General features: G+C 36.4%; 1 protein-coding gene across 2 annotated transcripts in view; it reads left to right on the top strand.

Annotated features, from left to right (window-relative positions):
- Window positions 1-15,870, top strand: part of AEBP2 (AE binding protein 2) — a 67,945-nt gene that overhangs the window by 43,427 nt on the left and 8,648 nt on the right. For both annotated transcript variants that reach the window (XM_012662801.1, XM_012662802.1), the window contains exons 4-5: window positions 3,996-4,182; window positions 8,342-8,466. In XM_012662801.1, coding sequence (XP_012518255.1) covers window positions 3,996-4,182; window positions 8,342-8,466 — 312 coding nt within the window. The remainder of the gene's footprint in view (window positions 1-3,995; window positions 4,183-8,341; window positions 8,467-15,870) is intronic.

Below are 15,870 nucleotides of genomic sequence, written 5' to 3'. Positions count from 1 at the left end.
TCTTGCTCAGGCTGGTTTCGAACTCCTGAGCTCAAACAATCCGCCCGCCTCGGCCTCCCAGAGAGCTAGGATTACAGGCGTGAGCCACCGCACCCGGCCTAAAATAAACTCTTAATGTTTACTCTCTCAGTTCTAGATACTACTAGGGCCTGTTTGTTGTCTTGAAGGATCCTGGGACAGAAGAGCCTATTGGGGCTCTATATAGATAACCCTGGGTGGAGTCATCACAAAATCCCTCTGAATTTAAACTAGAAGGCTTGCATCTGAACTGTTATCGTCATCTCTGCCTTAATTGTATTCAAGTAGCTGTTCTAATATTTGAAGTGTGGAGTTTTTCAGCAGCTTCGTTGAATAAACCAATATTAAACTAGGAACCTGGTGGCAAAGGTTATCTTACTTGTATTCTCGGAAGTATGACACATTGGTCACAATAGATTTTTTTTTTAATGTATGATTTTAGAGTAGATGTTAGAAAATACAGGGATAACTTCTAAAATAGTGAAGTCAGGAAAATTGTATCGTATGACTTATTCTAAGGTAGTGCTGTATAATAGAAATGTATGTGAACCATATATGTCATTTAAAATTCTTAGTGCCACATTAAAAGAATCAAAAACAGGTTAAGATAATTTAAATACCTTTGATTTAACCTAATATTTTATTATTTAAACTTGTTATCAATATATAAGATTAATGGAATGTACTTTTTTGATACTTAATGTTCCAAATACAGTATGTATTTTACACTTACAGTATTTCTCAATTCAGACTAGCCACATTTTCAGTACTTAGAAGCTACATGTGTCTAATGGGTATTGGATAGTGCAAAACTAACACAGAGTAATTATACTTGAAACAGTCAATTCAGATGTTAAATAATTTAATTAGATTTCACAAAATTTGCAGTTAAAGAAGTAGATTCATGGCTTATGCCTGTGATCCTAGCACTCTGGGAGGATGAGGTGGGAGGATTACTTGAGGCCAGGAGTTCAAGACCAGCCTGAGCAAGAGTGAGACCTGGTCTTTACAAAAATAGAAAAATTAGCTGGGCACGGTGGTGCATACCTATAGTCCCAGCTACTCAGGGGGCTGAGGCAGGAGAATTGCTTGAGCGCAGGAGTTTGAGCTATGATGATGCTATAGCTTTAACAAGCACTGTAGCCTGGGCAACAGTGAGATTCTGTCTCAAAACAAACAAACAAACACCCCCCCCACCCAAAAAAAAGTAGATTCACATACCCAAGTTGTTCCAAATATACTAAAACCAGAAGATACCACTTCACATTTACTAGGATGCTTTTAATAAAAAATGGAAATAGTAAGTGTGGTGAGGATGTGGAGCTGGTGACTATAAAACATTGTTAATATACTAAATTCCACGGAATTGTACATTTTCAAATGGTTACTTTTATGTTATGTAGATTTCACTTTAATACATAATAATACCTTATTTAAATGAAATAAAATTAAAAATTCAGTTTCTCAGTTACACTAGCCATATTTAAAGTGTTCAGTAGCAAGATCTGCCTAGTGGCTTTTATAGTGGACAGTGTAGTCCTATGGCAGTGTGGTAACCTGCAGTAGATGGCACCTTTAAAAAGTGTTATTCGTTCTTGGTACTCAGAATATATGTGGTAAGTCCTTAAATTCCAAGAGCGTGGTAACCATTAGATGCTAAACTTCTCATGGTTGGCATCTGTAGCTATACACTCTTGATGCAGGCTATTTGAGGACAGCACCACTCACAAGGTTGTTCCAAGAACTAAATGAAGTACTGATTTCAGAGCGATGGATATGGTTAATTGCTTCTATCCTGAGTTCCCCCAACAGCAGTCCCCAACCTTTTTGGCACCAGGGACCAGTTTCATAGAAGACAGTTCTTCCACAGACAGGAGGTGGAGGGTGAGGAGGTGGGGTGCAGAGCTCAGGCAGTAATGCACAGCTCAGTTCCTAACAGGCCATGGACTGGTACTAGGGTGGGGGCCACAGCCCTAACATGCTGTGTCTTAGTTAGCCCTTACTGTATTCCTTTGAAGTTATCACTTTGTATGTGTGTCTTGCTGAACACATATTGAAGCTCTTTCAGTGTAGGAACTATATCTTATTCATCCTTTAACTTCTAGCATCTTGTGTAGTACTGGAAACAGGTAATTATTCAAACTAAAATCTTGAATCGTTACTCCTTTTTAAAACTTAGTGTATACTGTAGAGTGGTTAAAGATTTTTAATAGCAATGTGGAGGGCCATTAGAAGTCCCCAAAACGTCTCTTGTATGTCAAAACAGAGAATAATTAATGGCACTATATAAGGAGCTTATGTGATTTTTATCAGATTCTATAAGCAATATAGCTGTTTAGTTTCATTAATACATTTAGATATATCTGTGGTTTTCAAGATGTTTCTGGGTATACACATATTCATAACTGTAGGAAAAATGTGAAGACAGCCTCAAAGGATGATTAGTTCTTGTCAACTTGGGGCAGATTGAGAAAGACTGTATGAAGAAAGTTACGATTTCTACTAATAGAGAATTGTGTTATGTTTTTAGGAGTTTAAGACAGTAAAGGTATTTGGATTGAAAGAAAGAGCCTGGAAGCGTGTAGATTGTTTTATGGTATTACTTAGGTGAACTACCTGGGAATAATGTGATAGATGTATTTGGTTTTTAACATGACAAATTTCCATGCTAGGAGTTTGGTTGTTAAGTCAGAATCTAAGTAAATTCGATAATAAATTACTAATAGATAAGTTATTAGCAATCTGGCTGTGGAATTTGCTATTTGGGGGATTATTTTAGAAAGTGGTTTATTTTAATTACTAATATTCATTTGTTAGAAGACTTGCAAAAATTATTTGCTAAGCTCTAACTAGAAATCACACACTTACATGGTGATGCCTGAATGTTCTGCATTCATTGTTGGAATAGCAGATCCGCCAGGTGACTTGCATAGTCACCTTTTTGATTTCTTAGTCTGTGAAGTACAGAAGGCAGTATTTAATGGAATTTACAGAGGGCCACACACCAACACTGAGCATGTCTTTTTTTTTTTTTTCTGAGACAGAATCTCACTCTGTTGCCCAGGCTAGAGTGCTGTGGCATCAGCCTAGCTCACAGCAACCTCAAACTCCTGGGTTCAAGCAATCCCCTTGCCTCAGTCTCCCTAGTAGCTGGGACTACAGGCGTGCACCACCACACCTGGCTAATTTTTACTATTTTTAGTAGAGATGGGGTCTTGCTCTTGCTCAGGCTGTTCTCAAACTCCTGACCTCATGACCTCAAGCGATCCTCCCACCTCAGCCTCCCAGAGTACTAGGATTATAGGTATGAGCCACTGTGCCCAGTCTATGAAGATGTCTTTTTCTAAGAGATCTAATAGTTTAACATATTTATAAGACAGTTCTTTTAAAAGTCAGTATTGAACTTCTTTCCTACCTGTTATGACAATGTGGAATAATAGGGAGGCTGCTGAAGGTTTTGAAGTAGAATGTATCTTAAGATAAAAATATTTTAAAAATCCAGGAATCCAAGTAATTATGAGGATATCAGACTCTTTGTTGCAAAAACAACTTACTGTTCCTGTTATGAATGTGATTAATTCAAAACCAGAGTTTTCTGGGAAGAAGATCCCACTATTTTTGTCTTGCATATCATGGAAAGAGCAGTTAACTGGGGAGTCATGAAACTGAGTTTTCTTTTCTTTTTTTTCTTTTTCTGGTTTTTGTTTTCTCTCTCTCTTTTTTTTTTTTTAACCAGAACTCCTGTCTGAAGAACATCGAGTTTTATTTTCTAGCTTTACCACTGCCTAACGTGTGTTATCTTGGGTAACTTAAGTTATTTATAAAACGAAAGGGCCATACTAGTTCCTCATGTTTTCTTTCTGGAATTAGTTCCATTGCACTACTAATTTACTTCTGAAAATACTGTTCACTTATTCATATTCTTCTTGTTCCCGTTGCAGCATCACTGACGTTCTTTTTCTCTTATTTTCATTTAGTGTGTTGTTGGTGGCTGCAACGCCAGCTTTGCTTCTCAGGGAGGGCTAGCTCGCCATGTACCCACACACTTCAGTCAGCAGAACTCCTCAAAAGTTTCTAGCCAGCCAAAGGCCAAAGAAGAATCTCCTTCTAAAGCTGGAATGAACAAAAGGAGGAAATTAAAGAACAAAAGACGACGCTCGTTACGTAAGTGTTTCACTTAGAAAATCTGTATGTATTATAGATGGTTTTTGTTGATATCTTGGGCTTTTATGCAAATCAATGTTTTATTATTCTTCAACTCTGCTCATCTATTTCTATTAAAAGTAACAAACAGGTAGGATACCTGTCTGTCAGTGTTAGAATTCTGTGGTATATGTTTGTAGTAGCTAAGGGAGTATATGTGGCCTTCAAATACAAATTGTATATAATTAGATTTGGGGGGCTAGTTTAATTCTGTTCTAAATTAAGAAAATTTAAAATATGGCAATGTTGGTGTTCCTAGAAATGTTTTAGAAAATTTGAACATGTTAAAGATAAATAATAAATATAGTTAAGTAACGTATCTACTCCAAAGTAGTATGTGTGGATAGCGAAAGAGTTTGAATGTAGTCTGTATCTCAGTACCTATAGTCTGTTGTAACATGTATGTACAGTTGTTACATGCTTAATTACCAGATTATAAGACGTATTGTTGATGTTTAGAATAGAAAATAATTAGATGATAAGGCTTGTAAATGTTGGGGGCAGGAATCACTTTTGAAACCCCAGAGCCTAGCACAGTGCCTGGTTCTTCATTTCAGTTAGTTAATTAAATACATCCCAAGTAAAGAAATATGAATGAGAGTGTAAATGAATGAAGCCGCATTGAATGGGAGTCCACTGTAAGGGTGAACTAGAAAGAAAAAAAAGGATTGCACCTTACCCTTTCTCTTGGGATTTGATTAAAGTGTAGAAGAGACTCCAGACACTAATTCAGAATATAAAGGTAGTCTCTAAAACAGTGAAATTTTTTTGTAAATATAAAGCTATAGTGGACAAATGAACAAACCACAGGTGAAAAATGAACTTTCTAAACTTTCTTAAGTTTCTTCTTGTTAAAAGAAACATATTTATTTTTCATCAGAGTTGGCTGTTGAATTTAGGTTATGGATCCATTTTCTTTTTAACCTCTCTTTATAGAAACAGAAATAAAATTCCAGTCATTTTACTTGACTGTTACTTTGAGTAACTTGCAGTTGCACACAGAAAATTGCTAAATATACATTCTGGTACTCAAAACCAAGGGTAACTTTCCCAGCCATTTCGCCCAATCTCATTATTATCTTGGTCTCAGTGTATACACAGTAGTCATTAAATTTTCTGACTTTTTCATGTTATGTACTTGGCACCACTTACACAATTTGCTGCTCTATTGTAAAGAGAAAATAGAGTCAGTTGTATACTCAGTTCTTGCTTACAGTGTACCATTGCCTGCTTTTAAGTATACGTTGCTTTCAACAATGGTGTTTTCCCTAATGTATTAGCTAGTAAGACAGGCTGTGTAGGGAGAGTTGGGGGAGAGAGGAGTTAGGTGAAAAAACCTTTCTGATTCCTGTTCTGTTGGGGAGAATGGGGATAACCATAGATTACTTTATGAACTTTAAAAGATCCTTGGCTTTCACTGCGGGGAGCCACTGTTGAGAGAGTGCTGTGATTTGAATTGACATGGTTGAGCTGTGTTGCAGTTTGTTCTTCCTTTGAAAATACACATATCTAGGCCGGGCGCGGTGGCTCACGCCTGTAATCCTAGCTCTCTGGGAGGCCAAGGCGGGCGGATTGTTTGAGCTCAGGAGTTCGAAACCAGCCTGAGCAAGAGCGAGACCCCGTCTCTACTAAAAATAGAAAGAAATTAATTGGACAACTAAAAATACATAGAAAAAATTAGCCGGGCATGGTGGCGCATGCCTGTAGTCCCAGCTACTCGGGAGGCTGAGGCAGAAGGATCGCTTGAGCCCAGGAGTTTGAGGTTGCTGTGAGCTAGGCTGACGCCACGGCACTCTAGCCTGGGCAACGCAGTGAGACTCTGTCTCAAAAAAAAAAAAAAAATACACATATCTATAGCAGTGTACTAAAACAGTCACTTTGCTGGTACCTTCCTCATGTAATTCAAGGAGATCATTTTTACTTAACTAGGTAAAAAGTACCTTATAACTAGTAGAATTGCAGCATAAGTAATTTTCTGTTTGATAACATTAAAAAAATTGTACATACTTCAGAGTAAGGTGGAAAGAGTAATACATTAAATACTTGTAATGGTCTTCACTTAGAGATTTACCAAGATGCCACATTTGCTTTATCTCACTACTTATATACTTTTTTGGGTCCTGAATCCTAAATAGTTAAGAATTTATCTCCTAAGAATAAAGATATTTTTTTGTGTAACCACAACACCATTGTTAGAGTTAAGGGGGGAAAAACATAATATGTTTTTTGAACCACAGGAAAGTAGAGTTTCTATTTCTGTCATTTCCAAAGATTTTTGATTATATGTCACATCAGTTTAAAAAAATACTTGGGCACAGTCTTAACATATGTATTTTATACATTGTATATGGGTAACCGATTACTAATGCATATTATAAAACAATTTCTGAGAAGGGATATTGAAAAAGGAAGAGATTAAAAAATAAACAGAAGTGATTTATTTTCTTCCCTTAATCTGATAGATCATGACATACATCTGTACTACTATTCTAGTTTGGTAGTTTTGATATTTAACAGTGGAGATAACATGGTTAAGGTCTGAATGCATATAGAGAAATTTGAGGGTTCCTTTCATTATGGTGAATTTGAGTAATAAGTGTTTAAATTGGAATGAGGAGTAGTTGAATGATTTAGAAGGATAAATTGTTAGGTTTTTTAAGTGCTTATCCTTTTTAGGAAAAAGCATGTATTTAGAGAGCATGAGGAAAGTACACATTTTTTCCAGTAGCACAGATCTAATAGAAAGGGGATTTGTTTCTTAACATTAGGTAAACATTTCCCCCCGAAAAAATGTTAAAATACTTTTTTCTTTCCGATTTCCCATTGTCATTGCATTTTTAATTTTGTGAGTTCTGCTAGTTTTTTACTAGGTGGTGTTTTGCTTATTTCCTCTTGAGGAAAAATCCAGAGAAAAGAGCTATCTAGGTATACACTATTGAATATGTCAGTTGGTGAAATTGTTCCCACACAAGACCTATGGTGGATTTGTGTATATGTTCTGAGAACTCTGTGAATAGTCATAGTGTGGTAAAGCAGCATACATGTAATTCAGAATATGCTGAAATCAAGCCATTTCTTTTTTTGTTAGTAAAATTGAATTTTTAATTGCAGATTTTGAAAAGTTACATTTGTCAGAAAGCTCTACAAATGTAAAATAATCAACTTATTTTCTTTATTTTGAGCAACTTTCTCATTAGGAATAAAAATAGCACCATTTATAATAATATTTAATGGGGTAAAAATTGAAATTTGAAAAATGGTCTTACCAAAGTAAATCTTCAATGTGGAACTTCATTGTGATCACTAAGATTGATGACTCTGTGAAACGGTTTATGATTTTAAAAAGTTATACAAGCTCATTAATATAAACTACTTTATGATTTACTAAGCATTTTTTCATATGCATGTGTTTATTTAATCACAATCAATAGCTGTCATGATAGCTCCATTTTACAAATAAGGAAACAGTGTAATGTAGGTTAAGCAGTTTGCCCACAGTCACAAAGCTGATAACTGGTGGAATTGGGAGTTAGAATTTTGGTGGATTGATTCGCATTCAAAAATGTTTGCAATTTTCTTAGTTCGTTGTTAGAACATTTATTCATAATCCGGAAAATACTTGTCTCAACCTTAAAACAATACTACCACTTTGTCAAATATTAATATAGAATGTTTATGAAATTTATTTCACATGTTTGGCCATGGTGAGTTTGAGATTCCAGTGTGGTGCACAGATGATGCTCATTAGATTGTCGAAAATGCAGACCTTGTGCTGATGAGAGATGCTGGAGTAAAAGACAAAATTTTATGAAAAATGAAGTAGCTGAAATGTGGAATCATGAGGTCTGAGGTTAGAACCTCACACACCAAGGGGCAGAATTAACCCACGTTCACTCATTTGTTGGAATTCTGCTTTTGTACGGCTTTATCTCTCTTCCCAGCTGGAGTCCGTGTTTTGAAAGCAAAGGATATCTTGCATTTAAACACTAGATAAGTACTTATTAATTACTTGTTTCAGTCTTTCTTATTATTTATTTTTGTGGAAAACGGACCGTTTGGCTGTTTAGCAGACTGTTAAATTTTTCTAAATATTCTTTACCTTTTTTGTGTTGACTTTTAGCACGACCACATGATTTCTTCGATGCACAAACACTGGATGCGATAAGACATCGAGCCATATGCTTTAACCTCTCAGCTCATATAGAAAGTTTAGGGAAGGGACACAGTGTTGTTTTTCATAGTACTGTAAGTATTCTTTTTTTTTTTTTAATTATATGTAGAGATTTGCAAAAAAGTGTATTTTGAATTTCACAATCATTTCTAAATTGATCAAAATCTTAAGAAAATATATTTTAACAAAAGTCACAGAAACCCTTTGGTTTATTGGTATTTTAAAAATTATATGTATTATTGGTTATAAAGCGATATTTCCCATAATTTTACATGTTTATGATTAAGCTGAATATTTTAGCCATTAGTTTGAGCTATTTAGGAATATTGGGGTGGCACGTCAGACAGTGCTACTAGACATTACTGGGCTCTCACCTTAAGTAAACTAGGTATCTTTTCTGACCTTTGGTTTCCTCATTTGTAAAATTAGAACATTAGACTTCTTTTAGCTCTATAAGATTCATTCACATCCCTATGTATTACATGTACCTCTCCCACCAACCCCAGCACACACATCCAAAGTTTATGTTAAACAGAAAATAAGATAACATCAGTCATCAAATTAAGGCTTCATGAGGGAGATTTTTAATCTGCTTTGTTCCACTGATAAATCCCAAGTGCCTAGAGTTGTGCCTAGCATATGGTAGGCACTCAGTGTATTTTTTGAATGTGTTGTCAACATAGAAGAAAAGTACTAAAATTTCAAAAGCAATAAATACAGTTTTTTTGGTTTTTGTTTTTGGCTAACAGGGAGTTATAATAGAGAGTTGTTCTTTGTTCCCCGCTCCTTGCCATTTTGTTATCCAGTCATTTTTAAATTGGTCTAATTTGATTATAGGTAAGCTAATAAAGGTAAATTGTAGACCAGACCCTGGGTGATTTGAATCCCCAGAAAAGTGAATGCTTAATTTTGGCTGTTGAAATATAAAATATATTAAAGCTGGACATGTGGCTGATGCCTGTAATCCTACCTACTCGGGAGGCTGAGGCGGGAGGATCACTTTAGTCCAGGAGTTCAAGACCAGCCTGGGCAACATAACGAGATCCCTGTCTTTTAAAATAAAATATACTGAATTTGGGTTACTTTTATTTTTTTATATTTCAGTTAAAATGCATGACAATTTAAACGTAAAAGGTCGTTTTTGTATCTTTTGGCTTGAATCTCTATATTTCCCTTCTCCTATAATAATGAGGTTTTCTTGCATTTTCATTTTTTCTGTGTATAGTCATCCCTCTTTTTCTGTAGGTTCTGCATCCATGGATTCATCTAACCATGGATCAGAAATAATTGGGGATGGGGTGGGTGGGTGGACACAATAGAAAACAACAATAAAAATAGTATAAATTAGAAAAATACAGTGTAACAACTATTTACATAGCATTTACGTTATATTAGGTCTTAGGGGGTGGGAGACACTGTCTCCCTCTCTTGCCCAGGCAGAGATACAGTGGTGTGATCATAGCTCACTGCAACCTAAAACTCCTGGGCTCAGGCAATCCTCTCGCCTCAGCATCCCAAGTAGCTGGGACTGTAGGCGCACACCACCATGCCCAGCTAATCTTTTAATTATTAGAGACAAGAGAGTTGGGGTGGGGGGGATCCCACTGTGTTGTCCAGACTGGTGTCAAACTCCTGGCCTCAAGCGATCATCCTGCCTCGGCCTCCCAAAGTGCTGGGATTACAGGTATGAGCCACTGCTCCTAGCCTGTATTAGGTCTTACCTAGAGATGATTGAAAGTGTATGAGAGGATGTACACAAGTTATATGCAGATAGCTACGTCATTTTAAATAGGGCACTTGAGTATCCTTGGATTTTTGGTATCCATGAGTTGGAAAGGGGAAGGGATATCCCTGGAGCCTGCACGGATACTGAGGGATGACTGTATACTTATTTCCCAATTATATAGCTTTTCTGTTACTTCTGCCTACTTATTTTAATGTACATACTTACCTCCATTGTTCTCCCTCTTTTTTGGTTTCTCATCTATCTTGCTCACTTTATTTAGCTCCAAATATGCCACCAATTCTTTTGCCTTTTTTTAAAGTATAGAAAGCACCTGTCCACACTGCTCTTTTAACAATCTGTTGTGCAGGGTTTCACCAGTATATGTTTTCATTTTAAAGATAAGACAATGTTCTAATTGTGTGTTTTTGTGGCTAATCACCATAGGAATTGTAAAGTGTTATAGGTACTTACTAAAGAAGATTGAAAGACACTCTTATATTTCATTTTTATGTGGTATAACCTCAGTCTAGGTTAGACTGGACTCTAGGAAATGTAATTTTGAAAATCCATTCAGATTTAATGAGCCAAGAAAATAACCAATAGTGGATTGTATTTACGGAATAAATTTAAATGGAGGCATGCTTGACATAATGTAAGGCAAGTTATTAAATGTGTCATATAAATGAATTTGTGAGTGCTTTTCGTCACCACACAACCAGTGCTGCCCCCTAACTCAGAGTTTTCAGATGATGAAACTAGGGACTGGGAAGATTGTATTTATTATTGCCTTTTCCAGTGTGAGATAGTCTAGTTGAGTATTATTACACAGGGCTTGTGGTCCTCTATCCCCAGACCATTCATGGGTTCCAGGATGAGAACTCTTGGGGTATGTGTGGTATTATTAATAAAAGGAAGGTAGAAAATAGAGCAATAGTTAGGTATCGGTAAACTCCAGGCAAGTTTTTAAGTAATTAGGGCAGAGTTGTAGATGTTGGAAATTAGCTGTGGATATTAGGGAGAGTGTGAAGAATTGAATCAAAGGCAAGAAGGTAGAGGATTAGATACAAAGGAAGGGGAACCGTTTCTGAGACTGGAAGACATGAGAGGTGGTATGAGTTTGAGACAAGGTGAACCATACTTACTCTCTCTCCCTTTTTCTCTTTTTAAGAGATAGGGTCTTGCTCTGTCGCTCAGGCTGGAGTGCAGTGGTGTTATCATAACTCACTGCAGCCTCGAACTCATGGGCTCAAGCCATCCTCCTGCCTCAGCGTCCCACTAGGACTACAGACGCACGCCTCCACACCTGGCTAATTTTTCTTATTTTTTTTGTAGAGATGGGGTTCTCACTATATTGCCCAGGCTGATCTTGAACTCCTGATCTCAGGTGTTTCTACCACCTCAGCCTCCCGAATAGCTGGGATTACAGGTGTGAGCCACCATGTCCAGCATACTTACTTTCTTTTAAAGAACATGGGAGATACAGTTATCTAAATAAGGATGAAAGAGTTGGAAAGGAAAAAATTGCTGGATTTGGAAACCAGAAAGATTTTAAGTGACTACTCTGGGAATTTCGTTGGGATTCAGCAAGATTAGGGGCTTGCTCAGATCATTGAAGTCCTCCTTTGAAGTTTGAGAACATAGGTTTATGATGTGTTAGGTCTGTAATCATTTTTATTTTTAAAGAAGTCAGTAAGATGTCCCAGAGTATGGCATTAGGGCTAATTTGTTCATTCACTTAAATATTGAGCACCTGCTGTGAGCCAGGTACTAATGATACAGCATGAACAAAATAGATTAAAGCAAAACAAAACAAAATGCCTGTATCATAGTGGAAGAGACACGATAAACAAGATAGATTAGTAAAATCGTAGCAACTTAAAAGGAAGGGAGAGCCCGAGCCCTTCGGTTATTAGGGGAATAGGTATTTAGCCAAAGGGAAAATCAAGTATAACATCCTAAGGTTGGATTATATCACACAAGTTTGAAAAACAGTGAGCAGGCCAGTGTAGCTGGAGGGAATGAAGAAGGAGGGGAGAGTAGGAGATAAGTCAGAGAGGTAATTGGGAGAACCTTTTTTGGACTAAAACCTTGGCTTTTGTTCTGTGTGAGACGGGAAGCTTTGAGGGGGTTTTAGTAGGCATGGTGTGATTTAGCTTTTTGAAATAATAATTTTTATTGAGGTATAATTTATATATAATAAACTACACCCATTTAAAGTATACAATTCTGAGTTTTGACAGTTGTACTCACCTGTGAAGGCACCCCCACAGTTAAGATACAGAACATTCCCAGCACCCTCAAAAGTTTCCTAGTATAGCTTTGCAGTACACCCTACCTGCCCTAGAGAACCTGCTCTTGTTTTTTGTGTAGGTTTTAATGAGTTCCCTTTGGTTACTGTGTTGAAAACAGGTTGTAGGAAGTCGAGGATGGGGGAAAAGGGAATTCATCTTTTCATTCTTTCAGGTGAGAAAGTGGCTTGGACTAGAATGGCTCCAGTGGAGATGATAAGGGTTAGATTACAGTTATCTGTTGAAGTTTGTACTGGCAGGATCATGGGTAAATCAAACGTCAGGTATGAGAATAAAAGGAAAGGATGACTCCACGGCTTTTTGGCCTGGGCAAGTGGCCAAAATGATGGAGTTGCCATTAATGGAGACTGTCAGGCAAGCAGGTTGAGAGAGAAGATTCTATCAAGAGCTCTGATTTGGACACGTGTTAGAGGCCTATAGGGCATTCAGTGGCTCTGTCACTTAGGCTGGTAGATTTAAAATTTAGAGTTCAGAGGGGAGGTGTGACTAGAGATCCCAGTATGGGAGTTTTTAGCATATCACTGGAATTCGTGGGCATCAGTCTGGATGAGATCACTTTGGAACTTTAAGTGTAAATAGAAAAGAGAAGTCTAAGGACTGAGGTTTGGGGCTCACCAAATAAACATTTGATAATTTAAAGGGCAGTAGATCTAATGAAATGGTGGTCTAGTAGTGAGCAAGTATAGCTGCGTATAAGGGAATAGTAGTGATGATAAACTTGTGATTAAAAAGTGAAGCACCGGCTAGCATATACTTTTGTCAGAGCAGCTCCTTTTGATGAAATCCTTAGGCTCACCATGGTTCCAAAAAAAAAAAAAGGTGGTGGGGGAGGATGAAGGAACTAAAAATGTAGTGGTGATAATATTAGGAGTCTCGAAAGAAAATAAAAAATATACTCTCAAAATAGTCTATGAAGCTGAAAACTTTTCTAGCTATAGAAAACATCTGAGAGGACTTAACATGATACTTACATATATTTTAAATTAAAAAACTGAGGAATGAGTGATGTGGACTGTTACGTCACAGTGAGAGGACACAGGTACCTTGACTGAGGAGGAAAAGTCACAAAGATGGAATGTAAGAATAATTTTTCCTGGGGGAGGAAAGTGAAATGAAGACACGTGCATAATCACACAAGTTCTTTGGACATAATAGAAAGGAAGGGAGCTAGGTGAGCAAATTCTTCAAAGTTCCATAACTGTGAAGGTTTTGAGGAAGACGATACATGTTAAACAGAATCACTTCTGTTAGTAGTCAGAAATGGTCAATACTAACTGCAAATTTACGTCACCTTTTTTTCAAATTAACTTTTGTAGGAAATAACCATACTGATAATGAAACGATTGGTTTTAAAAAAAAAGTGTGAGGTACTATACTGTACAGTTTGCCTAATTTGTCTTATTTAGTTAATTGCAACATTTTTTTTCAAGCGTTTTCCAGAAGAGGTCAGCAGATTCCTAATTATATCAGTTGGCTTGCTGTGCTTTGTTGGCTTGCATTGTTTTTATATCTTATTTCATGGGAGAGCATAATATTTCCTTTTAGCATCTCCAGATTTGTCCTTGGGCTTTTTAGTTAATTTTGTTGCCAAGTCTAGAGTATTTATTTTATTTAACGACAGGTTTTTGTCTGGGCAAGGGGGCTCACACCTGTAATCCTAGCACTCTGGGAGGCTGAGGTGGGAGGATTGCTTGAGGCCAGGAGTTCAAGACCAGCTTGAGCAAGAGCAAGACCCTGTCTCTACTTTAAAAAAAAAAGAAAAAGGAAAGAAAAAATTAGCCAGGCCACGGCACTCTAGCCCAGACGATAGATCAAGACTCTGTCTCAAAACAAAAAAAAACCCTACAGGTTTTTATATAATGGAGATAGAAAGTATTACTTTGTTTAAAGCTCTGCTTTTGCTCAGTGCTAATATATTTTCAGGATGACACTATAATATTTTGTTTGAGTGCTTGAAACTTGGTAAAAAAAACTCCAGATTGAGATTATTAAAACACTAAAGTGCTAATTTTGTTAATATGGAAATTGTTAGAGTAACAAAATACCATTTTAAAAGTTATAAAATACCATTTTGATCTGTTTTTATTTAAGCAGTACCTTAATTTTCAGAATCTGGTAATGAATGGCAAGTATGTTGTTTTTCTTATGATTATTTAGGTCTTCTTCCCCACCCCTAGACAGAGTCTCACTCTGTTGCCTGGGCTAGAGTGCCGTGGCATCAGCCTAGCTCACAGCAACCTCAAACTCCTGGGCTTAAGCAGTCCCTCTGCCTCAGCCTCCCGAGTAGCTGGGACTACAGGCATGCACCACCATGCCCGGCTAATTTTTTCTATATATATTTTTAGTTGCCCAGCTACTTTCTTTCTATTTTTAGTAGAGATGGGGTCTCGCTCTTGCTCAGGCTGATCCTAACTCCTGACCTTAAGTGATCCTCCCGCCTTGTCCTCCCAGAGTGCTGGGATTACAGGCGCAAGCCACTGTGCCCACCTTTTTTAAAGGTCTTTTTGTTTGGATTCATATACTATTTAACTTTGATAGAGTCCTTAAGATTGAACCTAAAGACTGATTGGCCTTTCATTTAAAATAAAACCAACCAACCAAAAACAACAAAAAGCCCCAACAAACAACAAATTCCTTAGTTTGTAAATTAGATACTTTTTTCTTCCTAGCAGAATTTTTTTCTTTACTGTTTGTTTAAAAATATTTCAACTAGTACACGTTTTGCAAGTCATTTATTGTGTTGTTAGAATTAATTTTATCATCTTGTGACAAATGAGGGGAAATTGCAAACAGGTTCAGTGTAAACTACTGTAAAGTACTTTGTAGGGTTTTTCATTTTAAATAAAACTACTATTGGAGTAAGCAAAAAAAAATTTTTTTTTAAAAATATTTTAACTAGTGTGGATGCTTGGTTGCTAATCCATCTGAACTACAGGCTTAGCAGATAGTAACAAATGGCATTTTCAGTGCTTTAATTAATAATCATAATATGGACTTATTTGGATAAGCTTTTCTCTCTTTTCCTTTTGTGAAAATATATGATTAAAAGTGAAATTGAGAAAAGGTTGTTTAAAAATGATGTGATTAAAGACTAAAGGAATAAGGAAAAGTAGAAGAAAAAGTTGTACGCTATGATCTTGTTGCCAAACAAAACCACCTTTTTGTTTGTGGGATAATAATTCCACATAAATTTTTTTCTTTTACTCTTTTGAGGTTTGATTTACAAGGAATAGTACAAATTTTAATTGTTCAGGTAGATGAATTTTTTATTTAACTATACACCCAATCACATACAAATTTTTGTTTTTAACAGTCATAATCATATTGTATAACTTTGTATCTTTTGATATTAATAGCATTTTTACTTGATGTTAGCATTTATAAACCTTAATTTTATTTTTATTTTTATTTTTATTTTCTTTTTTGAGACAGAGTCTCACTCT

Source organism: Propithecus coquereli, unplaced genomic scaffold (genome assembly GCF_000956105.1).
Source record: "Propithecus coquereli isolate 6110/MARCELLA unplaced genomic scaffold, Pcoq_1.0 Scaffold78, whole genome shotgun sequence".
Lineage (NCBI taxonomy): Eukaryota > Metazoa > Chordata > Mammalia > Primates > Indriidae > Propithecus > Propithecus coquereli.
Note: the sequence above shows the minus strand (reverse complement) of the source record. Positions and strands in the feature narration are given on the sequence as shown.